The sequence below is a fragment of the Perca flavescens genome, chromosome 9 (assembly GCF_004354835.1).
Source record: "Perca flavescens isolate YP-PL-M2 chromosome 9, PFLA_1.0, whole genome shotgun sequence".
Lineage (NCBI taxonomy): Eukaryota > Metazoa > Chordata > Actinopteri > Perciformes > Percidae > Perca > Perca flavescens.
In genome coordinates, this window is record NC_041339.1 from 36,129,082 (window position 1) to 36,156,357 (window position 27,276).

General features: G+C 42.1%; 1 protein-coding gene across 1 annotated transcript in view; it reads left to right on the top strand.

Moving 5' to 3' along the window:
- The first annotated feature begins 7,429 nt into the window (after positions 1-7,429).
- Positions 7,430-27,276, top strand: part of LOC114561154 (nardilysin) — a 42,327-nt gene continuing 22,480 nt past the window's right edge. Inside the window, exons 1-13 of the mRNA XM_028586927.1 lie at positions 7,430-7,552; positions 11,390-11,638; positions 12,657-12,930; positions 14,757-14,838; positions 16,102-16,255; positions 17,702-17,775; positions 21,569-21,664; positions 22,315-22,437; positions 23,079-23,136; positions 23,472-23,545; positions 25,056-25,125; positions 25,408-25,485; positions 26,087-26,207. Coding sequence (XP_028442728.1) covers positions 11,424-11,638; positions 12,657-12,930; positions 14,757-14,838; positions 16,102-16,255; positions 17,702-17,775; positions 21,569-21,664; positions 22,315-22,437; positions 23,079-23,136; positions 23,472-23,545; positions 25,056-25,125; positions 25,408-25,485; positions 26,087-26,207 — 1,419 coding nt within the window. The 5' untranslated portion in view covers positions 7,430-7,552; positions 11,390-11,423. The remainder of the gene's footprint in view (positions 7,553-11,389; positions 11,639-12,656; positions 12,931-14,756; positions 14,839-16,101; positions 16,256-17,701; positions 17,776-21,568; positions 21,665-22,314; positions 22,438-23,078; positions 23,137-23,471; positions 23,546-25,055; positions 25,126-25,407; positions 25,486-26,086; positions 26,208-27,276) is intronic.

The following is a 27,276-nucleotide window of genomic DNA, read 5'->3' on the forward strand; positions in this document are numbered from 1 at the left end:
TAAATGTGCTCTAGAAATCAACTTTATTTACTGAAAGTTAATATAAGAAACATTTTACAGACCCAGAGATATGTTGCTTCTAATAATTAATCAGAGATCACAATCAGAACAAGTTGTATTTATTTCTTAATAATGTTTATTATACAGACGATAGATTATAGATATAGACCAATATATAATAACACGTTTATAACACTGACAACACTGCAAGATACAACTATTATAAATGCATTAAAGACAATTCATATTCCTTCATATATAATATAAAACATCACATATTTTGAATAAAAATAAAACATCTGGAACACACATACACAGACACACACACACACACACACATCCACCACATCAAGAAAAGATTAATTAACTCAATATAGACAATATAATATATATATATATATATATATCTATATCACTCTGATATATATATATATATATATATATATATATATATATATATATATATATATATATATATATATTTGGACGATTATCCGTTCTTGTGCCTGGATGTAGTTGATGAGAGCAAACAGCAGGAAGGAGAGCTCTGTGACTGCAGCCATTCTGCTCCGAGGTCGACAAACACTGACACCACTCAGCTCATATACTCTCTACAACAGGGGTCACCAACACGGTGCCCACGGGCACCAGGTAGCCCCCAAGGACCACATGAGTAGCCCTCAGGCCTGTTCTAAAAATGAAAATTGAATATCTGTTTCCCACCTTGTTAAGTCATTGTTGATAGTTATTGTGAGAAATCATTAACTTGATCAGTGTCTTCACATTGATGAGTATCATTAATCATTAATAATCATATGTAACGAAAGGTAAACTGAGCATATTTGTTAGGCTATTTCAGAAGAGTGTGTCAAACTGGTAGCCCTTCATATGACTCAATACCCATGAAGTAGCTCTCAGTTTCAAAAAGGTTGGTGACCCCTGCTCTACACCATCCTCATCAGCTGCTGCTCTTTTCCTGTTGTTACAGTTTTTTTAGTGGCGGATCTAGAAAATTTTACATGGGGGGGGCAAAGGGGTAGCGAGAGATCTTGGTAGGGTGGCAGGGGAAGACGGTACATGGGAACCCCCATACGTAAACTGCTATGCCCTACTACGCCCCGCAACACCCTGCTACGCCCTAAACTGCTACAACTATTATTTCTGGTCATAGTTCCATTATCTTTTTTGTTACTATAATTACCATTATTATGAATCATAATTCTCTATATCTGTATATCTGTATCCATCTGTATCTAACCAGCAGTGGCCACCAACACCCTGGATCTGTCTGATGTTTCTGCCCAAAAGGAAGTTTTTCCTCGCCACTGTTGCACCAAATGCTTGCTCTTTGGAGAATTGTTGGGTCTTTGTAACTTAAAGAGTGTGGTCTAGACCTACTCTATCTGTAAAGTGTCTTGAGAAGAGTGAACTGTTGTTGTATATGTAAATATTTACATATCTAACCCTATAACATATACAACAGAATGGAAATAGCCAAAAAAAAAAAAAAAAAAAAAAGGTCATGTCACGACATGTTATGTTACTGTACTGCAATTTATTATGTAAGGAGAATATAAACCAACCATTTGGTCCAGGGGTAACTGCAGCCTCCTCTTCCTCTCTGTCATCTTCATCTGCCTCCTCCTGATCTCTCTCTGCCTCTGTCCCTCTCTCTGAACCTGCAGCCTCCTCTTCATCCCTCACTGTCAATTCTTCCTTTCCCTCTTCTCTTTCACTCATTTCTGCATCTCCTTCTGTGGTCTTCTCCTGCTCTGACCTGCCTGGTCTCTCCAGTTTCCTGTCTTCTCCTTCTTCATTTCCCTCCTCCTCTTCCTCCTGTGCACATCTCAGGATTTTCTTGGCTGGCGATATCCCCACTTTTAGGCTTCAGCTAATATCTCCAGCTACTCTGGCCGGCAAAAGTCAAGATGTGAAAAGCTCTTGTTATTCTTGTATTACATTACACTGTATGGCCCTGTAGCTAATATAAGTAGCCTAAAAAACATAACATCAGACGAGATGTATTACATGCACACATCAGTTATGTTTAGACTAGCCTTCTTAACCCCGTTGTGTTTGTTGTTTTCCCAGTTTGACAGTAAAGGATGTTGCCTGGTTTAATTTGTGCAGCCGTATTGCCGTGATATGTGAGAGGAAGTGGATTTTATAATACTCCTTAACTAATCATATACAAGTGATCGGTCTCAGCAAGCACTGTGTAGTGTGTTGTAACGTAACGCCACCGAAACGGAGACCCTCTGTAAACGTTATGAATTCAAACATGCCAGTTTGTAATATTTTGTATTATGCTCTTCTTGTCTTTACTGAAATCAGACTAATCAAACAGCAGAATGCGCTTACAAACCAGGAGGGAGCGATTTGACTTTTGGCTAACATAATGGACGCGCTGTTGTTGATGCTGACTCACCTTTAGCAGACATTACATTTATTACAAATGTAACTTTAGATGAAACGTGTGTTTTAACTTCACCTGAGGCTCGGCTCGGTCGCTCCGGTCTTTGCCGGGATGCAGGGCCACCGCCCCGCAGCAGACTCGCTGTGTGTGTGTGTGTGTGTGTGTGTGTGTGTGTGTGTGTGTGTGTGTGTGTGTGTGTGTGTGTGTGTGTGTGTGTGTGTGCGAGCCAGACTGGGCGAACGCCGCTCTGCACGTTTGATGCAGGGACGTAGCTGAGTATTTGAGGGGCAGGGGGCTAAGATTACATCTACAATTATTATTTATTATGAATTAATATAAATTAATTGTTTGTTTCAATGTTTTAAGAAGCCTGTGCACATAGTGGCAGTTTGTTTTTACAAGCAAAGTTATGGCTGGCAGCTGGGGGGGCAAGACCTTACAGTGGGGGGTCAGCTGCCCCCCCTTGCCCCCCTGTAGATCCGCCCCTGAGTTTTTTACAATCACTTTGCTACTAATTTCAGAACCTTGATGTCATTTTTCAAAACTCTAGACACAAAACTCAAAACAGTTATCACTTTTAACACAGGCTGTCCAATGTTCAAAACATTGCATTGTGCATTCATATCTTTAAAGAAATCTTGCACTTGCACAATCACTGGTTCAAAAAACAAATATATTGTGAAATACCATTGAAACATTACTTTAGATCACCCACACATAAGCTACCCATAGTTTCACTGGGTCATTGTTCGTACAATCATTAAATATTGTAGTACAAAATAGGTGATACATGTTTCATTATGGTACTACAAGTAAATACATCCCTGCTAAAGTACTGCAGTGGTAGAGTGAATACTGCATACCAATGTGGTAGAATATATATATATATATATATATATATATATATATATATATATATATATATTAACCTTTATTTATCCAGGTAAGTCGATTGAGAAGAAATTAGGACACCCATGCTAAAGTTGACTAAAAAGAGGAATAAAAAAATCATCTTTGGAAATTGATCTTAATGCCTTAATTAAAAAAATTAGGAAAAATCCAACCTTTATGGACACCAATTTTGTTTGTGAATGAATAATGTATCGTAAATAAATAAATGTTCTTCCTTAAAATACAGGGGGCATAAGTAAGTACACCCCTATGTTAAATTCCCATAGAGGCAGGCAGATGTTTATTTTTAAAGGCCAGTTATTTCATGGATCCAGGATACTATGCATCCTGATAAAGTTCCCTTGGCCTTTGGAATTAAAATAGCCCCCCACATCATCACATACCCTTCACCATACCCCCACATCATCACATACCCTTCACCATACCCCCACATCATCACATCATCACATACCCTTCACCATACCCCCACATCATCACATACCCTTCACCATACCCCCACATCATCACATACCCTTCACCATACCCCTCACATCATGACATACCCTTCACCATACCCCTCACATCATCACATACCCTTCACCATACCCCCACATCATCACATACCCTTCACCATACCCCTCACATCATGACATACCCTTCACCATACCCCTCACATCATCACATACCCTTCACCATACCCCCACATCATCAAATACCCTTCACCATACCCCCACATCATCAAATACCCTTCACCATACCCCCACATCATCACATACCCTTCACCATACCCCCATATCATCACATACCCTTCACCATACCCCCACATCATCACATACCCTTCAATTCAATTCAATTCAATTCAATTCAATTTTATTTATAGTATCAAATCATAACAAAAGTTATCTCGAGACACTTTACAGATAGAGTAGGTCTAGACCACACTCTATAAATTCCAAAAGCCCAACAATTACAGTAATTCCCTCAAGAGCAAGCATTAGCAGTGGCTATTGCGACAGTGGCAAGAAAAAACTCCCTTTTAGGAAGAAACCTCGGCAGACCCAGACTCTTGGTAGGCGGTGTCTGACGGGCCGGTTGGGGGCGTGATGAACAGTGGTGATAACAGTCACATTAGAAGTCACATTGACTTTGAAGGTTATCGTGGAAGTTCATGTCATAGCAGGGCACATCGTGTCATACTGAGTATTGCAGTCTCCTATACCGGATCCTGACTACTCTGTGCGTATGAACATCACAGCAGGGGCGAGCGGGATGTAACGTGGCGCTGCAGAGCACGGGGGGGAGGCTGCGGATGCAGCAGGACGCAGCAGGATGCAGCCGGGAATGCAGAGAATCGCAGAGCATAGCTCTGCGAAGAAGAAACATAAGGACTCCGGGGAGTAAACTCCCCAGAGCTAGATTAGTAACAAGCATTTCTGGGACAGGATGCATACAAAAGTAACAAGTAGAGATGAGAGAGCAGCTCAGTGTGTCTTAGGGAGGAACAGCCTCCCGGCAGTCTAGAATTGTAATAGCATAACTTAAGAGAGGCAGGTTAAAGAGAGGTGCCTGGTCGGGCTAGAACTCCCCCAACCGGGTCGGGCTGTACTGGACCGCCTCCCTCTACTCTCGCTCGATTATTAATTATACAGTATAAAAAAAAAAAACTGATGACTACGAGGAGAAGCAGTGGGCGGGTTAGGTGGACGCTTCAACTCCTCGTCCCTAACTATAAGCTTTATCAAAGAGGAGGGTTTTCAGTTTACTCCTAAATGTGGTAACGGTGTCTGCCTCTCGAACCCCGACTGGGAGCTGGTTCCACAATACTGGAGCCTGATAGCTGAAGGCCCTGGCCCCAGTCTACTTCCAGAGACTCTAGGAACCATAAGTAGCCCCCCGCATTCTGGGAGCGCAGTGCTCTAGTGGGACAATAAGGTACTATGAGCTCTTCTAAGTATGATGGTGCTTGACCATTTAGAGCTTTGTAAGTCAGGAGGAGGATTTTAAATTCAATCCTATATTTCACTGGAAGCCAATGCAGAGAAGCTAATACAGGAGAAATATGATCTCTTCTCTTAGTTCTCGCCAGAACACGTGCTGCAGCATTCTGGATCAGTTGGAGAGTCTTAATGGACTTATTTGGGCAACCTGATAATAAGGAATTGCAGTAATCTAGTCTAGAAGTAACGAATGCATGGACTAGTTTTTCAGCATCGTTTTGAGACAGGATATTCCTAATTTTGGCAATGTTACGAAGATGGAAAAAGGCTATTCTTGAGGTTTGTTTTAAGTGGGCGTTGAAGGATATATCCTGATCAAAAATAACTCCTAGATTTCTGACAGCAGTGCTGGAGGCCAGGGTAATACCATCCAGAGTAACTATATCTTTCGAAAACGAAGTTCGGCGGTGCGTTGGTCCTATCACAATAACTTCAGTTTTGTCTGAGTTTAACATCAGGAAATTGTGGGTCATCCAGGATTTTATATCCTCAATACACGTTTGAAGTCTTGCTAACTGACCACTTTCATCTGGCTTAATTGACAGATATAATTGGGTATCGTCTGCGTAACAGTGATAGTTAATCGAGTGTTTCCTAATAATATTACCTAGAGGAAGCATATATAAGGAAAATAGAATTGGTCCAAGCACTGAGCCTTGAGGAACGCCATGGCTAACTTTAGCGTGCTTGGAGGGTTTATCATTAACATTAACAAACTGGGATCGTTCAGAGAAATAGGACTTAAACCAGCTTAGTGCGATTCCTTTAATGCCAACTAAGTGTTCCAGTCTCTGTAACAGGATAGTATGGTCAATAGTGTCAAATGCAGCACTAAGATCTAGTAGAACAAGAATGGAGACAAATCCTTTGTCTGCAGCAGTTAGAAGGTTGTTAGTAATTTTCACCAGTGCCGTCTCTGTGCTATGATTCTTTCTAAATCCTGATTGAAAATCATCAAATAGACTGTTGCTATGTAGAAAATCACATAACTGATTAGCAACCACCTTCTCAAGGATCTTGGATAGAAAGGGAAGGTTTGATATAGGTCTATAGTTTGCTAAGACCTCAGGATCTAGGGTGGGTTTTTTCAGAAGAGGTTTTATCACAGCAATTTTAAATGACTGCGGTACATAACCTGTTAGTAAGGACATGTTGATCATATCTAATAATGAAGTGTTTACCACGGGTAACGCTTCTTTGAGTAGCCTCGTTGGGATGGGGTCTAAGAGACAGGTAGACGGCTTAGCTGAGGATATCTTTAACATTAATTGTTGAAGGTCTATAGGATAAAAGCAGTCCAAGTATATGTCGGGAGTCGTCGTTCTTTCTAGCGGTCCTGCATTTAAAGATGAACTTCACCATACCCCCACATCATCACATACCCTTCACCATACCCCCACATCCTCACATACCCTTCACCATACCCCCACATCATCACATACCCTTCACCATACCCCTCACATCATGACATACCCTTCACCATACCCCTCACATCATCACATACCCTTCACCATACCCCCACATCATCACATACCCTTCACCATACCCCCCCCCACATCATCACCTTCACCATACCCCCCACATCATCACATACCCTTCCCCATACCTAGAGATTGGCATGGTTTTATTTCAGTTAATTTGAGTTGATAGCTGGTTTGATTTGCATTGAGAGATGATTTTATGTGTGTGTGTGTACGTGGGTCTGTGTGTGAGAGACTGTGTGTGTGTGTGTGTGTGTGTGTGTGTGTGTGTGTGTGTGTGTGTGTGTGTGTCTGCGTGTGTGTGTGTAACAAACGATTAAAAAAAAGACATTAAACATTTTTAATTCTGTGTTAAGTTGGCAGAGGTGGAATCAGTATTGATGTTTTACTTGCCAACCATTTAAAAGTTATCTATTAAAACTTTTCATGCATTCAGAATTTAAAGTAGTTAAAAAACTGTAACTGAGTCTAAAGCTTTTGCATGTTTTAACGATTTAATGTAGTTATTCGGTTATTTTTGTGGCTACATTTTTAAATACAACCTACACCAGTTGTTTTGAGAGAACTACCATCACTACTCCGTGTTCGTCAATCTAACTTTATCTCTGTCGTCACAGACTCGACCAATCAGACGGCGTGTTTGTCTGTGATCGATTTGCTCTCAGCGAATCACAGGCTTTGTTTTGGCTAACTGCTACTAGACCGAAGCTAGGCGGCTGTACTGAAACTCCAAAACTTCCATCAACATTAAGCAAGCAGAAACAAAGGTAAGCGTCTCCTTGTGTTACAGTAAAGATGGCTAAACTGATGTGTCATGTTTTAGGGTTCAGATGTAGTTGGCTAGCTAACGGCTACGCTTAACGGCTCGTATTTTAGCTAGCGTGGCTAAACTAACGTTAACGTTAGCTAGCTGTTTAACAGTTGGCGTTGTGTCAACAACAGGATTACTGAAAGCTAATATACAGCTAAGTTAATTTAGCTACAGACGGTCTGTAGCTAAATTAACTAACTTACTATCCGGTTTAACGGTCTGACTTCATTAGTGCATATTTAAAGTGGCAGTAATTAAGTAACTGAATAATAACAATAACGTTAACGCACAACGTCCCATGGAGTTCTGTAGTGCGACGGCGCTGCGCCACCAAACTTCATCAGTAAAATTCGATATTTTCATTATCGGCAAAATTTTACGTGAATTTATTTTTCACTCTAGGTATTTTCTAAAACAGTAGATGGTACTCTATAAATCGGCATACATTTGTTCCAGCAAAATACAATTGTAAAGGTTAATATTTGTAAATTAGTTTACGATGTAACGTTGGCCTAATAACAGTAGTCTCTCCTTACAAATACACATTAATAGATAGCTATTCTCCATGGTTAAACATATGTAGACACCCAGACATTACAGCTATATATATATATATATATATATATATATATATATATATATATCCATATAGAGCAAGTACAAGGTGATGTTTTCAAGTTCTTTGTTTTGTGATAGAAACGTTAAAAAAAAACTAAAATATTCACTTTGATGATGATATTTAAAAAGAAGAAAAGTCTCATATTTCAGAAGCTGGAACCAGATAATGTTTGATGTTTTTACTTTATGAGTGACACACAGTTAATCGATTCTGAAATAGTGGATAGAAGTTAGAATAGCAGGTGTTGTTTTGTTTTGTGATGTTAATTAATCTGCAGTTTTTGTATGTGGTCACTGGGTGGAGTATTGGCACGAAAAGGCATAAAGGCAATCAGCCAGAGGTACACAGGTGTGGGGCAACCAGAGAAAGCACACAGCTTTTCACTGTGTGAATTAGGGCTGTGCTCGATTGAAGAAATTCTTAGTCGACTAACACTCATTCAATTGTATCGACTAATCGATTGGTTGATTTAATCGACAGATCTGTAAATCTGAGTTTCTCCGCAAAGAGTCCTGCAAAAGCACCACTTTAATTCTTGTGTTTACCAGAGATGTGCTCGTACGTTTCTTGGAAATAAGTCATTCAGTCATTCATGAAAAAAGCATCAGACATGACTAATGGACTAAAGAGATCTTAGTTGACTAAGACCAAAACGACTGATTAGTCGACTAATCGACTAAGAGGGAGCGGCCCTAGTGTGAATGGTGTCAGCGTACGTGTACTTGTGTTAAGGCCGTTTTACAGTTGTGTGGAGGCTCCACGCAGAGCTCTCGCCGTAGCCTACGTAAGTGGCCTGATGTTTATACTTGTGCACTGGTGTGTGCGTTGAGCCGGCATGTGTGTGTGTGTGGGGAGTGTGTGGTAGAGCGAGGGAGAAGTGAGAGAGTGACGGCGATTAGCTTTGGAGCAAGTAGTGACTCTAGAGTCATAGTGAGAGAAACAAAGTGTCTTCCCTGTTCTTTCCGACCACGGTGGGAAATCTGTAGGGCTGTGCTCGATTTGAAGAAATTCTGAGTCGACTAACACTCATTCGAATGTATCGACTAATCGATTAGTTGATTTAATCGATAGATCTGTAAATCTGAGTCATGCAAAAGCACCACTTTAATTCTTGTCGTGTAGTTACATTTTTCGAGAGGTGCGCGTCAGGCTACAGCGTAGACGCAGAGGGGTCTGTGGGGCTATGCTGTCGATTTTACGCATAACTATAAAATGGCCTTTAGCGTAGTTTCTGTCGCTCCAAGAGCTGGGCGATTTGTTTCCCTAAAAAAATCGATTCGATTCCCCCCACCTTCCATTTAAAACAAAATAACTGCGAACTGTAAATATATTTTAAAAATATATATTTATTGTATTTAATTAAAGTGCGTCAACATAAACAAAATTGCAAAGGCAAACCCTTTCTCTAAGTGAAAAGTTACTGTGCAGTGTGCAACAAAGATTGTTAAACATCCAAATTATTTATACTGTATTTGGATAAAAAAATTTTTTTTGAAAATATGAATCGATTTGACCTTCCAACTTGATTTTTAAATCAAATTGATTTTTTTCCCAGCCCTAGTCGCTCCCATGAGGAATTCTAAGTAATGACAACAACACTGTCGGTGCGTCCACATGATACAAGTCCTCTGTGATCTCCCTCCTCCACACCGTTGCTAGTAGCCAAGGAGGATGCGGAGGATTTAAAAAACCTGATGGACTCTTCAGAAGAGGTCATTATCTTCACTGGAGTTTCAGCGCGGGAAAGTCGCCGGACGCCACAATCTTCTGAACATAGTCGTACTGAGAAATACAGAAGGAGTTGTGTGGAGTCTTAATTAGCTTTGTAGCAACGGCTTGAACGTAACAGACGTTCAGTAATATCAAAAGTTACGCACTAAAGCTTTAACGTAGGTGTTATAAAATTGGCCTAGGCTACTTATATTTTTTTTAATCTTTATTTGTGTACATTTCTTAGTGGGTCGGAGAGAAACGTATTTTCAATTGCTCTGTGTGTCTGGTAGGGCTGTCCTCGACTAAAGAAATCCTTAGTCGACTAACACTTATAGGATTTTGTCGACTAATCGATTAGTTGATTTAATTGACAGAGCTGTGAGCTTTGAGAGGTGGTTAAGACTAGAAAAGCACAATATAAATGTAGTTAATTAACCCTCTGTAAAACTGAGTTTCTCCACAATTAATCCTGCAAAAACACCACTTTAAATCTTGTGTTTACCATAAATGTGCTCAGAAGTTTCTTGGAAATGAGTAATTAAGCGTGAATAAGCATAAAAAATGACTAAATCGACTAAAGAAATCTTAGTTGACTAAGACCAAAACGACCGATTATTCGACTAATCGACTAAGAGGTGGCAGCCCTAGTGTCTGGCACATGTTGCAGACAATAAACTTGGCTTGACTTGAGCAGCATTTCTTTATGTAGCTGGCTTTCGGCACAGAGACGTCCTGTTGAAACAGGAAAGAGACAAACACAAACTGTAGACACAAAGAAAGAGGAAGAGGAACACTGTTGTCATTGTGTACAGTAGCAAAATATTTCCCTTTTCTGGAGGGCTATAGGGCTGCTTCTCGATGTGGCTTAACTGACAGCTCCTCGACTCCTCGGTCCTCGGCCGAACTGGAAATTGTTCTGTCCCTCATCGGTGAAGGTGAAGCTCTTATTTCTGCCCCGAGGAGCGAGGAGGGATCATCGAGGAGCTAGGTGAGGATACAGAGAGCAGCCTTCCTGGAAGCCATGCAGCTGGCGATATTACGAATCCCAGTATGGCCACGCCAAGACCCGCATTAGCATAGCATTTAGGTCATATCAACCTGACCAATCAGCTGTCCTAACCTTAACCAGTCAAGGTGAAATGCCTAACCTCAACCAATCGAGCTGCTTCGTAGGGTGGGTCTTGGCGTGGCTAGGGCTGTGTTCGACTGAAGAAATTCTTAGTCGACTAACACTCATTCAATCGTATCGACTAATCGATTAGTTGATTTAATCGACAGATCTGTAAATCTGAGTTTCTCCGCAAAGAGTCGTGCTGAAACCACCACTTTAATGCTTGTGTTTACCAGAGATGTGATCGTACGTTTCTTGGAAAATAAGTCATTCAGCAGGAAAAATAAAAGCATCAAACATGACATGACTATTTTATATATTACTAAATGTGTGTTCTCCTGCATGTCTAGCGCTGCTGCCACTCCGGAGAAGAACTCTGTCAAAATGCCTCAGACCAACAAGTCAGCGAGCAGTGGCGGCGCACAGGGACAGGTATCGTCTCCAGACCAGGGCGAGCCGCCGCCGCCGTCACCGCCACCGCAACAGGAAGTGAGGGCCCAGGTGGCGGCTGGAGACGGTGGAGCAGCTGGAGGAGTTGCCGCGGACGACCAGGGAGACGCAGAGATCATCAGTTCACCCAGTGACCCGAAGAAATACAGGTGGGAGACCAAAGCGTCTGGTTTGAATGTCTGATTTTATCTGATAGTTAGTGTCACATTGCCAGACTTTGGGCTGCACCACAGGTGCATCATGGGATAGGAGAGAAAAACACGCTCTTACAGTTCACTCCAGTAACGGGGGAGAAGCACAAAGTGATTGTACAAAAAAAATATTGTGAATGTTTCTAAATTATTATAGATGCAATTTAGTATAATAAAAATCTTTAGTCATGTAACATTCACATTAGTTGTAGTTGTGTGTGTGTGTGTGAGACTGTGTGTGTGTGTGTGAGAGAGAGAGACTGTGTGTGTGTGTGTCTGCGTGTGTTTGTATATGTCTCTCTGTGTGTGTGTGTGTGTGTGTGTGTGTGTGTGTGTGTGTGTGTGTGTGTGTGTGTGTGTGTGTGTGTGTGTGTGTGTGTAAAAAGAGATAAAAAAAAGACATTAAACATTTTTAATTCTGTGTTAAGTTGGCAGAGGTGGAATCAGTATTCATGTTTTACTTGCCAACCATTTAAAAATTATCTATAAAAACTTTTCATGCATTCAGAATTTAAAAGTAGTTAAAAAAAACTGTAACTTTTGCATGTTTTAACGATTTAATGTAGTTATTCGGTTATTTTTGTGGCTACATTTTTAAATGCAACCCACACCAGTTGTTCTGAGAGAACTACTAAAACCATCACTTCTCCGTGTTCGTCAATCTAACTTTATCTCTGTCGTGACTGACTCGACCAATCAGACGGCGCGTTTGTCTGTGATCGATTTGCTCTCAGCGAATCACGTATAAAATATAAAAATGATATCAATGTCGACGATAACATTTTCAGCGTGTTGCTCGCTAGCTTGAAGTTTGTTTTCGATTTGTTGAGTTTGAGAACGGCAAACGCACAGCGAGAGGAAGGTGAGCAATGTAAGCGAACTACAGGTGTGAAAGCCTCATTTTTGGTCTTCACAGCTGCTGAGATAAGTCTTCGTAAAGCCTCAGCGTTTGAATACGTTGATCGTGTCTTTGCAGATACATCGAGCTGAGCAACGGCCTACGAGCGCTCCTCATCTCCGACTTCAGCGGGGCGGACGGGCAGGGAGACAGCGAAGACGGAGAGGACAAGGCAGACCCGCAGGAGGGGGAGGATGAGGAGGGAGAGGCGAGAGCCGAGGAGGAAGGGGACTCTGGCGAGGGCTCGGATGAGGATGAGGAGGAAGACGAAGAAGAAGAGCAGGACAGCGACTTCGATGAGCTGGACGAGGATAGCGCTGGGAGGACGAAGAGAGGGAACTCTGAGAAGCAGGTGGGTGACGTTAAAGGTCCCATGGCATGAACATTTCACTTTATTTGCCGTGAAAAATCACTTTATTTTGTTTTAACATTAAAGCTGCTGTAGGGAAGATTGTGAAGATCCAGGACTTTGCCAACAAATTTGAACATCGACAACTTCTCAGTCCCTCCCCCCTTTCTGCTGGAGCCCAAATCGTCTCCTAAGCCCCGCCCACACAACGGAGTTTGACAGAACTGCCGGCCGGCATGTCAGACAACATGTTCAATAACTAAACACTAACACAACGTTAACTTTACTCACCAACAGTAAAACGATGCTAACTAGCAGGCTACCGTTAGCCATTTCAGCATCACATCAGACCGACCACTGTGCTAACGTTACTATCGTCCTCACCAATGTAGCTTTGTGGACTTCTGAATACTAATAACCAAGTGAAAGATAAATCATTCATGGTAATTATGTTACCTGTTGAGAGGAAATGTGGCTACGTCTGCATCGTTCTTCAGATCTTTAAAATCCCGCAGCTCACGCCACCTCTGAAAAGCCACTCCAATATTCACCTGAGTTTGGGGAAACCTTTCTGCCGCTTGTGCGCGGGGAGATTCGTGTGCGTACCTGAGCAGTGATTGACAGGCAGATAGACCCCGCCCCCTGTGGCCCTGATAGGAGAAAATCGACCGGGAGAGGTGGAATTTTGCCAATGGCACTACAGGCTGTAGGAGGTGCCAGAGGAACTGGTTTTTTTTAATTTTACATAATTCATGTAGTTCTACTGGAACATAGGGTCAGTTTCAGCAAATATGACAGAAAGTTACTTTTATAAGACTTACCTACTGCATCTTTAATATGCGTGTGTCGTCCGTCCGTCCCCCCCCCCCCTTATTAATAAGGGAAATAATTCCACTAATGAACCCTGACAAAGCACACCTGTGAAGCTAAAACCATTTCAGGTGACTACCTCATGAAGCTCATTGAGAGAACACCAAGGGTTTGCAGAGTTATCAAAAAAAGCAAAGGGTGGCTACTTTGAGGAATCTAAAATATAAGACATGTTTTCAGTTATTTCACACTTTTTTGTTAAGTACATAATTCCATATGTGTTCATTCATAGTTTTGATGCCTTCAGTGAGAATCTACAATGTAAATAGTCATGAAAATAAAAAGGAAACGCATTGAATGAGAAGGTGTGTCCAAACTTTTGGCCTGTACTGTAATTCTAAACATATTTCTGCAGTTCAAACAACTCTGAATTGTAGTTGACAACGTCAGTTATAACGGCCCACATATTAAAACGGTTAATGTGCCGGGCCGGGCTCGGACACAACGTGCTTGGGTAGGGTCGGGCTTGATTTTTTTGGGCCCGATCTAAGCTCTATTACAAGCTCATCAACTGATTCGGACCAAAGCAAACAAACTGTAGGTGTGAAAACGCCTTTACACAATAACAAAAGAAACATGGACCATCTAACTGCTAAAATATCCCCCCCAAAAACAATCCTCCTACTTCCACCTAACAGTACAAATTACAGCCAAATTAAATTACAGTCTTTAGAGCTGCAGAGATGAATCCGTTTGAAAATATTCTGTGATTCCAGCTTGTTAAATGTGAATATGTCCTAGTTTCTTAAATCCTCTGTGACAGTAAACTGAAGATCTTTTAGTGTTGCCGGTAGATTTTCTTTTAATCCATCCGCCAACTTGGTCGGTTAGTCAAATTTTGGACATTGAGTGTAACTGTAAAGGGGGTTGTTGTCGATTCCTCAATAGCCCTTGATGGTCTGCAGCTGCGGAAGGAGTAGTTTCAAGTTGAAAATGTGCGTGTTTGTGTGTGTTTCCAGGCGGCAGCTGCTCTGTGCATCAGTGTTGGGAGCTTCAGTGACCCTGACGACCTGCCCGGCCTCGCACACTTCCTGGAGCACAGTGAGTCCACCTTTTAAAGCTGCATCCTGACTCCGAGCTACTTACATCTACACATCTTGGCTTATAGAGCTCAACTGTGTGGTTCTGGAAGTAAAAAATCCCTTTCATTTCCTCCATAGGGGTTTTGATTATTAGCCAATTTGTTATGTGCACACTCGGGACTTTATCAATTTTATTCTTTTATTTCGTCTCTCTTTATCGTCTTATTTTAAATATTTTCCTCGCAGTGTACTTCTAGATCTCACACTTTCCCATCATGCCTTTTCATTGTGCTCCCTGTGTCATTGATGACTGGCAGTAAGAATGTGTATATAGGTTTCTGTGGACTGTACAAATGTAATTGAAATCGTAGCTGGTTGGCTCGGCTCCAGACTTAAAACTCTTCATTTCAGCATTTAATGAAACGTCGAGGGAGATGTTGAATGGGGCCAGAGTCTTTTAACCCACGTGGTGTCTTCCCGTCGACCGTGCAACTGTGTGTGTTTTCAAAATTTCAACATTTTGACGTTCTTTTTCTACAGCTTTTCTTGGCATTTTTGTCGATTTTATTCAAATTTTTTGTCACATTGTATGCAATTTTTTTTTCACTTTTTTGGTGTTTTTTAAATTGCTTTTTGTCTTATTTATGTTTTTTATTATTTTTTTTACACTTTTTTCACATTTTTTTCCACATTTTTTAACAAGTTCTTGTCACATTTTTTAACAAGTTCTTGTCACATTTTTTAACAAGTTCTTGCCACATTTTTTAACAAGTTCTTGTCACATTTTTTAACAAGTTCTTGTCACATTTTTTGACAAGTTCTTGCCACATTTTTTAACAAGTTCTTGTCACATTTTTTAACAAGTTCTTGTCACATTTTTTTAACAAGTTCTTGTCACATTTTTTAACAAGTTCTTGCCACATTTTTTAACAAGTTCTTGCCACATTTTTTAACAAGTTCTTGTCACATTTTTAACAAGTTTTTGTCCCCTTTGGCGATGTTTTTGATGTGTTTTTTTCCTCACTTTTTCAACGTTTAAAAAAAACCAAAAACCAAAAAAAAACATTATTTTGTCCTAGTTCTGATAGAGAAAGATTTTATAAACGGGTCAGATTTGACCCAGGACAACAGGGGGGTTAAGAAAGTGGGCGGTCCCTGTTGAGCTCTATAGTTTTCAGCGTCTAACCTGAGACAATCATGTTGTGCGTTTCCGGCAACTAATCTCGTCTCCGACTTTCTTCTTGTCATTTTTTTTCTCCATTTCCTGCTCCCTGGTGTTTAGTGGTGTTTATGGGCAGTGAGAAATACCCGGCGGAGAACGGCTTCGACGCCTTCCTGAAGAAGCACGGCGGCAGCGACAACGCCTCCACCGACTGCGAGAGAACCATCTTCCAGTTCGACGTGCAGAGGAAGTATTTCAGAGAGGCGCTCGACAGGTGAGCCGCGCTTCGCTGTCCAATGAGATCCACTCAGTGATCTCATTTGAGGAGGGTTTCTATTATCAGTGGCGATTTTAGACCCTTTTTAGGGGGGGCTCAAGCCAACTTTTAGTGCTTCAAGTTAGAGTTTGTTGTGTTAGTGACAGAGGACAAACAATTACAGGTTCAAAGAAACCTGTCATTTTCTCAATATTTTGAATTTATTCTCAAATCTCGGAGCGGTTTGGTTTGGTTTGGACCGTGGTCCGGAGGAGGTTTCACCTGTAATTTTGGTGTGTGTGTTTCAGTCCAAACTGAAAAGTCTGAAAGCCAACGCGTCATCATGACTTTGCGTAAACATACACGCCCACTTTCTTAAGCCAAGTGGCGCGTTATCTGGATGCATTTTGAGCTCGTACGTCTACGCTGTATACAGCGGACGGCAGTCTGCAACATCACAGCGGAAACATACACGCCACTTTCTAAAGCCACGTGGCGTGTTATCGCAAGGCTACGGTTGGGTTTAGGAAACACGACACACAGGACCCGATCCCCCCCCCGACTCAACGTCCCTACGCAGATTTTCGCCCTTTCATACTACTCGCTACGGGCGAGATCAACAGCTTGTTAAATGTGAATATGTTCTAGTTTCTTAAATCCTCTGTGACAGTAAACTGAAGATCTTTTAGTGTTGCCGGTAGATTTTCTTTTAATCCATCCGCCAACTTGGTTGGTTAGTCAAATTTTGGACATTGAGTGTAACTGTAAAGGGGGTTGTTGTCGATTCCTCAATAGCCCTTGATGGTCTGCAGCTGTGGAAGGAGTAGTTTCAAGTTGAAAATGTGCGTGTTTGTGTGTGTTTCCAGGCGGCAAACACACACTACTCGCTACGGCCTCAATTCACACGCAATCGCAAGGTAATGTAAGTCAATGGAGGCCAAAACGGCGTTGATAAACACGCTAAAAAGCCAGTATGCGTCTTGGTAACATGCCAATAATGGCATACGATTTGGCGTGTCATACGTACGCCACTTCATGAGATCAGTCTGCGAAAGTTGGGACCAAGCGAGGCAGGTTAGTCTACGACTATATTCTGTTTCTGTCGGCTGGTGGTTTGTAGCCAGCAGCTAACCCTGAACGTTGTCAGACTTGGGGCTGTGCAATTAATCAAACTTTTAACTGCGGTCACAATTTCAGCTCCTAAGGGTTACAAAAACAATTATTGTGCACATTACATTTCTCAAGTAAACTCTAACCAACATTTGTTTTCTGTTTTTTAACTTCAATAAATGTCACATCTTTCCAAAAGTGAACGAGTAATAGTGTTCAATAATCCAGATTTCAATATTTATGAAAATAACCGTGATTATGATTATTTTCTCGTCATTTTCACGACATCGTGACTATCTGTCAGTGGCGCTGAACAGTTGTTTTTATTATTTCTATTTCCTTTGTTTGTTCCAGGTGGGCTCAGTTCTTCATCTGTCCTCTGATGATAGAAGACGCCATCGACAGAGAGGTGGAGGCTGTGGACAGCGGTGAGTGTTGGTGTGCTCAGACACTCTCAACATCACACACACACACACACACACAGTCTCACACACACACACACACACACACACACACACACACACACACACACACACACAGCCTCACACACACACACACACACACACACACACACACACACACACACACACACACACACACAGTCTCACACACACACACAGTCACACACACACACACACACACACACACACAGTCAAACAGTCACACACACACACACAGTCTCACACACACACACACACACACAGTCACACACACACACACACACACACACACACACACACACAGCCAGCCACACACACACACACACACACACACACACACACACAAACAGTCTCACACACACACACACACACAGTCTCACACACACACACACAGTCTCACACACACACACACACAGTCACACACACACACAGTCACAGTCTCACACACACACACACAGTCTCACACACACACACACACACACACACACACACACACACAGTCTCACACACACACACACACACACAGTCTCACACACACACACACACACACACACACAGTCTCACACACACACAAACAGTCTCACACACACACACACACACACACAGTCTCACACACACACACACACACACACAGTCACACACACACACACAGTCACAGTCTCACACACACACACACACACACAGTCAGTCACACACACACACACACACACAGTCTCACACACACACACACACACACACAGTCTCACACACACACACACACACACACACACACATAGTCTCTCACACAGTCTCTCACACACACACACACAGTCTCACACACAGTCTCACACACACACACACAGTCTCACACACACAGTCTCTCACACACACACACACACACACACACAGTCTCACACACACAGTCTATCACAGTCTCACACACACATACACACAGTCTCACACACACAGTCTATCACAGTCTCACACACACACACACACACACACACACACACACACACACACACACACACAGCATCAGCATCAACATCAACATCTTAAAAACTGCACCAGTGCTTGTGTTGTTCTGCCCGATGCTTCCTCATGTTCTGGTCTGAGACTTTTCAGTCAACGGTGATGTTACCGAGCATCGTGAATCTGTTAAAGCATGGTAGACGCAGTGTTTCCTCTAGGATGTTTTTTAGCAGTGGGGGCAGATCTGTCGGACCCCCCAGTCCTGCGCCCCGCCGCCAAATGTTTTACGTATTAAACAGAACTGACACTTCGCTGCAACACAAATAAATATATTTATTCACCTCTATTCACACACAATGAGGCATATTTTCATTTCGTTTTGATTGAACTGTATTTTTGAGGAAGTGTAGGTCTACAAAAATTAATTTTACAAGAAATTCTTCATAGGGAAACCAAACCCCAAAGTAGGCTATAGTATGAAACCATTCATAATGAAACTAATTGCATATTTGCCTCAGTGGCAAAGTTGGCAGCCTTGCTGTGTGGATTTGGTTTTTCTTGGCTTTTGGAATAATAACTCCAAGGCTCGGTTAAAGGGGAATTCAGAAAGAGGGGGCCCATTAATGCTGAGTAGCATACATGCTGCTAGATGGTCCCCCTGTGGCCTGAACTTTTGAAATTTATATGTGTAATAACTTTGCTAAATAAAAAAATACAATCCTGCTGGTACCTGACTTTTAAAATTATTTTAAAATTGTTTTTAGACTATATACATTACACAAAAGGCAAAGAAAATACAATCACTTTTACCTATTGCTTAGTAATAATCATAGTAGGCCTATCTGTCAGAGAAACGTAACTAGGGCATTAAGGTGGTAACCTAAGTGGGCAGAAGAGAGATAGAGAAAGAGGAAGCAGACGTGTTGTAGATGCAACCGGAGCAGAGTTAGTGGTTATTCGTGTTATAACGTCGGCCCCGGAGGTAACGAGTCTCCCCTCGTTTTCTGACCAGGGTAGGAAACCAAGCGATCAGGAGAGGTTAACCCGTTGAAGATTTTAACAGCTGATTAACGTGCGCTTGTTGCCCCGTGTGCGCTGATGCCTCATCTGTTGACATTTCCGAATGCCTTCCTACAGTTGCTTAATAAAAAAAGGTCTTTCCAAACATAGCCTACATGTGTCATTAGGGGAAAAAATTAGATTTTAACTGTGTCGGGCTCGGGCACAAATATTTAAATTTTTGTGGGCTCGGTCCGGGTTCGGTCACGGCTCTGTCGGACACGGGCCGGGCTCGGACAGAAAATTCGGCCCGATCCGGACTCTAGTGGGCGTCACCGATGGGCCGAAGGCAAAGCCAGAGTCGGTAACGTAGGCGGCGTGGATGGACTCTCCAGCGGCGCACGGCGCTGCGCACCGCAGACACCAAAACGGAGGCAGTGCCAGGTTAGGTTAGGTTATAAATGTTCAAATAACATACTTTTAATTGTCATTTGGCTGTGAATTATGTTAGAGGAATTTCCCCCAATAGGTTTCGGGACATGAATGTATGAAATAATCAGCGGTTTAGCCTACTATGCCAGGATATCAAGGGCGTTGTATTGAATAAACAGCCACGTGCAATTTAGCTAGCAGGTGAAGGTGAAACTAATAATGTGCAAGAACTATAGACTGATACAGGCTTAAATGAACTGACAATATAAGTTATACGACTTACAGTTCTCAAGGATGCACACATGCCATCTCAGCCGGGTCCTCGGACAGCCAGTCTCTTTTTATTTTTTCCTTTCTCCCTTTTCTCCTAGTGGCCCCTCTCTAACAATCACTGCTGATAGACGGCTTTTTGTTTTCATTTTCTACATGTGTGATAACGTGGCGGGAGAAATCTAACCGTGGCGGAGGAAACACTGGTAGACATGAAGGGTTTTCTCTTCTATAATTCCCTCCAACCACTGGCAGACACAAGTGGCTTTCTTGCTACAGATTTATTTGAAGCTTCTTCTCCAAATCCACTGTGAAAACTAAACCCACAGTATAACAAGAAAAGAGCGTAATCTACTTTTATTTGCAGATATTTGTTTACATTTATTTATTTTGATGTGGGATTTATTATTTAAGATAATGCAGTTTCCGTGCCACTTTTGATCAGAGGACACTACTCTTGTTTTGCACATTTTATATATGTAAATGAAGGAATATCTTTCGGTCATTTGTCTGCAGATTTGTCTGTTTAAATAATCCTGAGGAAAATGTATCAACTTAAAGGTGCCCTGCCACACATATTTCATGACTTTGTGGTAATGTCTGAAGTCCTACCATGGACTCTGTAACCTTGGTTACCTTGTTTCAAGCCATTCTAGCGCGGCATAGAAAGCATGCAGGAAGACTCGGCTCGATTTCTGCCAGTTCTCATTATTATTCAACCAGCTAAGCTATTTGAATCTGATTGGCTAACAGCTAGCCAATGAGAGCCTGGCTGTCAGCATCCTTTACCCAGCCCAACTGGGCGAGCTCATGAATAGTAATGAGCTCAGGCAGCATGATGTCAGACTGACCAGCTGTTGTGATTGGTCTGATTTCTCCGCTTATTTCTGTTCAGTGTCTAGAGCTGACAGAGGAGGTAGCAGTTCATTTTCACATTCACCACATAACACAAACACATCTGGACCTGACATATTTCAAAAAATGCAAGTAGAAATGGTTTTGTGTGGCAGGGCACCTTTTTAAAATCCTGAGTGGTATTGTGCGTTGAGTGTATCGTTACATCCCTGCAAGTCACACACTTTTTATTAATTGTCTTCTTCCGTGGCTCTTCTTCTCATTTCCTGTTCAGAGTACCAGTTGGCGAGGCCGTCTGACTCTCATCGTAAAGAGATGCTGTTTGGGAGTTTGGCTAAACCTGGACACCCTATGGGCAAATTCTGCTGGGGTAAGAGCACCACACACACACTCTCTGAAAATGTTTAAACTTTTGTGCCTTTTGCCACTAAATTCCCTGAGGCCCTGATGACCAAAAAGATACACAACACAACTACAAAGAGACTTAAAATGTTTGCAGAAATTGCTTTTTTGAAAAAACACACACAGTCTCACACACACACACACACACACATGCCGGTCCTGCTATTCTCTTAAAGAGATCGACCAACACACAAGTATAAACTTAAGGCCACCTGGCTAGGCTACGGAGAAAGCAAACAGCAGCAGTGTGTCCCGCTTCACATATCTACTATATATATATATATATATATATATATATATATATATATATATATATATATATATATATATATATATATATATATATATATATATATATTACATTACACTTATGTACTTTTAACTGAACTGTTGTTAAATTAAAGACAAAATTCAGCTTTAAATGGTCTTGAGTACAAATACTTAAACAAACTGTCGTGCTCTTCTTCCAACTGTTTTCTGATTTACTTATTATCACTTTGCCACTTTTTTATCAGTCATTAAATCGTCACATTTCCTTTCTAAACTGCGTTATAACGGTGTGTGTTATAACGCATGGTTAATTACCCCCTGGTAATTAACCATGTGTTTCCTGTTCAGGTAACGCTCAGACATTAAAGCACGAGCCCAGAGAGAAGCAGATCAACACCTACCAGAGGCTCCGAGACTTCTGGAAGAGATACTACTCGGCTCATTACATGACGCTGGCAGTTCAGTCCAAAGGTAACAAACTGTCCAGAGACCAGAGAGCTCTGTCAGCAGGGCTCTCTCCTCTCCTCTCCTCTCCTCTCTCCTTTTCTCTCTACTCTCCTTTCCTTTCTCCTTTCCTCTCTTCTGTCCTTTCCTCTCTCTTTTCCTCTCTACTCTCCTTTCCTTTCCTTTCTCCTTTCCTCTCTTCCGACCTTTCCTCTCTCCTTTCCTCTCTACTCTCCTTTCCTTTCTCCTTTCATCTCTTCTCTTCTTTCCTCTCTACTCTCCTTTCCTTTCCTCTCTCCTCTCCTTTCCTATCTTCTTTCCTATCCTCTCTTCTCTCGTTTCCTCTCCCTATTTCCTTTCCTCTCTTCTCTCCTCTCTCCTTTCCTCTTTTCTCTCCTTTCCTCTCTTCTCTTGTCTCCTATCTTCTCTCCTTTCCTCTCTCTTTTGTTTTGTCTCCTCTTTTCATTTCCTCTCCTCTTTTTTCACTTCTCTTGTTTACTCTGCTCTCTCGTTTCCTCTCCTCTTCTTCTCTTGTTTCCCCTCTTATTAATCCTCCTCTCTGTCCTCTTCTCTTGTGTCCTCTTCTGTTTCTTCTCTCTTTCCTCGTCTCCTCTCCTCTCTTCTTCTCTTGTTTCATCTCCTCTTCTGATGCTGTGTTTGTTGTGTAGAGACTCTGGACACTCTGGAGGAATGGGTGAGAGAGATCTTCACCAAAGTTCCCAACAAGTAAGTGTACTACTTATATTGAATGTGTGTGTGTATATATATATATATATATATATATATATATATATATATATATATATATATATATATATATCTATATCTATCTATCTATCTATCTCTCTACATGATATTAAAAAACGGCCTACACTGTCGACATCAGTACATATGATAATCACATAAAGACTTAAATAAATAAAAACCTGTGTGTGTGTGTGTGTGTGTGTGTGTGTGTGTGTGTGTGTGTGTGTGTGTGTGTGTGTGTGTGTGTGTGTGTGTGTGTGTGTGTGTGTGTGTGTGTGTGTGTGTGTGTAACTTTTATTTCTGTTTGTTTTCAGCGGAGAACCTCGAGCTGACTTCTCTCACCTCCTGCAGCCGTTTGACACACCAGCCTTCAACAAACTCTACAGAGGTCAGCTAGTAGTAGTAGTAGTAAGGCTGATTTATGCTTCTGCGTTGACAGCGTAGCCCCTGCAAACCCCCCTCTGAGCCCTCTTTTAACTTTGCTGTGATTGGTCGACTCGTCCTGTGTGTTGATAGTCGGTGTTTCCAGCAGGCTACTGTGGGGAGTTGCAACATGCTAGTTCACTGACATCAGCTCTATCTGCAAATAAACTCAGACATATTTTGGTTACAGTGACAATTACACACACACACTTTGACGGGGTTATCTGTTTGTAAAGTGTCTATATGTCGTCACGTTTTGAAATTAGCACTTCGCCAGCAAGCGGTACTTTGTGGGCAGTTGTGCTACAGTTAGCTTTGCTAACACAACATAAACTGGCTGGCAGACACCTCGCGAATAACCTCAGGCTTATTTTCTGGTTACAGTAACTAGGTCAATCATGGATTTTACTGTGTCTATTTCTCGATACCTTTTACAAAACTTAAGCAAGAAAAGGCCAAACAAATAAGATTAATATTTTAGCACGAAGGCCTATGGGGTTTTACCATTCTGAGTACCGTTTCGGTGGTGAGCAACACAGACACAGGCGACACCACCTAGCGTTGTGGCGGTGAAATGCACCGTGATGTATAGCAACCCCGACGCAGAACTCCGAAAGGGTCACGACGCCGTACGAGCAACGGTGTAGCTACGGCGTGGAGTTGACGCAGAAGCATAGAACAGCCTTTACTCTTAAAAAAAGAATCCTATAACCCTCGGTTTATGTCTTTATCTTTATCTATTACTGATGGACAAACATGCTAACACGTCCCAGTTAGAGAGGAAATGCCCTAAACCTATTCTTTGTAAATCTTTTTTCAATTATTCCCCAAAAGAACCAACAGGGTTCATACGCATTTTAACCAATATTTTTTCATGACTTTTTGGCAAATTTCCATGACTATGTGTTCCTGAAAATGTCAGTCGACATTATACAATAAGAACACAAATCTGTGTTAAAGTTGACCCTCAGAGGTTTAACTATAAAATGAATGATAATGTCTGTGGTTCATAGTGGGGTTCATCATATCGCTCCCCGAATACAACGCTGAGGTTAAGACGACGTGAAAATACATTTATTAATCACATATTAATATGCTGTGTTAAAATAAATTCCATGAATTTTCCAAAACTTTCTGGGTCTTTTTATGTTTCCAAAAACCTTTCCAGGGCTGGAATTTGCATTTTTCAAATTCCCTAACTTTTCCAGGTTTTTTCAAAACGTATGAACCCTGAACCAAGCAGGCCTGCCTTGTTGCACCGTTCAAATCTTCTTCCAATTTTCAGCGTGTAGCTCGCTAGCTCGATGGTTGTCGTTGTTTTTGAGAACAGCAACACACACAGAGTTTATGGTGAGGGGGCAAAGCCTGACATCTGCGCTGGATGTCAGGCTTTATCCTGGAAATGCACCTCCGTTGCACCAGACTGCATCTAACGTCTAACACTACATACTAATACGTTAACGTGTGTGTTGCAGTTGTCCCTGTGAGGAAGGTTCACGCTCTGACCATCAGCTGGGCCGTACCGCCGCAGGTGAAGCACTACCGGTGAGTGGGACTCCAACACAACTTTTAAACTCTGCACCAATGACAAATGTATAAAAAATATGCCTGAAGATGGATTAAAGGGTAACTTTTGTTCTTTTCAACCTGGACCCTATTTTCCCTTGTTTTTGTGTCTAAGTGACTGAAAAGGAACAACAATCTTGGACATTGGTCCAGTATTAAGGGAGATCGCTGCAGTCGGCAGCGGCAAAACAAGCTGAATTGTAACGTTAACGGGCAATTGCACATCTTCAATTTCAGTTTCTTGTGTTTTGTTGTTGTCAGGGTGAAGCCTCTTCACTACATCTCCTGGCTGATTGGACACGAAGGCACCGGCAGCATCTTGTCTCTGCTCAGGAAGAAGTGAGTCGCCGAGAAATTAACTGACCGTCAATGTTAAATAAGTGCACGGGACTCAGCGTGTGCGTTTGTGCGTGTGTGTGTCTGTGTGTGTGTCTGTGTGTGTGTCTGTGTCTGTTCCTGTGTGTGTGTGTGTGTGTGTGTGTATCTGTTCCTGTGTGTGTGTGTGTGTCTGTGCCTGTGCGTGTGTGTCTGTGCCTGTTCCTGTGTCTGTATCTGTTCCTGTGTGTGTGTGTGTATCTGTTCCTGTGTGTGTCTGTGCCTGTATGTGTATGTCTGTGTCTGTTCCTGTGCGTGTGTATCTGTTCCTGTGTGTGTGTGTGTGTGTGTGTGTATCTGTTCCTGTGTGTGTCTGTGCCTGTATGTGTGTGTCTGTGTGTGTGTTTGTGAGTATATGTCTGTTCCTGTGTGTGTGTGTGTGTGTGTGTGTGTGTGTGTTTGTGCCTGTGCCTGTGTCTGTGCCTGTGCGTGTGTGTCTGTTCCTGTGTGTGTCTGTGTCTGTGCCTGTGCGTGTGTGTCTGTTCCTGTGTGTGTGTGTGTGTGTGTGTGTGTGTGTGTGTGTGTGTGTGTGTGTGTGTGTGTGTGTGTGTGTGTGTGTTTTCAGGTGCTGGGCTCTGGCTCTGTTTGGAGGAAACAGTGAGACAGGTTTCGACCAGAACACCACCTACTCCATCTTCTCCATCTCCATCACCCTCACCAACCAGGGCTACCAGAACTTCTACCAGGTTAACATGCACATATCTGTCTTTTTCACGGCGTGTGACTGGACAGAATTTTCACTTGCTTGCTCACGGAGGTGTTTGTCCCCTCTGCTCAAAGCTGCTCCCCTCAAATCCTTCACCAGAAAAAAGAAAAGCTTCGTAAATATTTACCAGATAATCAGCTAAAAGTCTGCCAGATGAAAGGCATGTACTGTGCTGCAGTAACTCCTAAATCACACTGCACCCAGTCATATTACATAAGTATGGTGTCCCAATGGCCCTGTGGCCTCATATTTGTAAGGGTTTTTCTCTGGGTGCTCCGTTTCACCCTCTACTTAACAGTCCTTCCAGAAAAATGCAGTGTTTTTGTGATTGTTGCGGGCAAAAATACTTGAATGTACTGCACGTTTTCTTAAAAAATGTGATTGAATATGCAGGATATTTATGCAATTTTTATGCGATGAAATTGCGTAAACTTGCGTAAACTGCGGTTTTAGAACGTCAACAAGAAGTGCCGTCACCCAACATCTCTTAGAGCACCTTTAAGATTATTTTTGGGCATTTTGGCCTTTAATGGATAGGACAGTTGCAGACAGGAAGAGAGAGAGAGAGAGAGAGAGAGAGAGAGAGAGAGAGAGAGGAGGAAGACATGCAGCAAAGGGCCAGAGGTCGGATTCGAACCCTGGGCCGCTGCGGTAAGGACTGAGCCCTGGTACAACAGGCCCGGCAGGGAGTGGAAGAGCTCGAATCAGGCAGGAACATCGCACCGCTGCTGTTGGTCCCGGTGTGGGATGACGCATGGCGGACGACGAAACAAAACTGGAAGGCGCCGCATCCGTGCACGGGGGAATTTCGGATTCCCAGTTACTGATGGTTTATGGATCTCAATGTTTCCGATCGCAGCTTCTTTTCACAAAGAAAGAGAGAAAGAAACGAGACGGAGGAAACGGACAAAATATTTGACTTTTTTCTGAAAATCTTTTTTCTGAAAATATTTGACTTTTTTTCTCAAAATATTTGACTTTTTTTTTTTTTTTTTGTTCTCAATATATTCAACTTATAGTACTTTTTTGGGAAAAAAAACTGGAAAAGT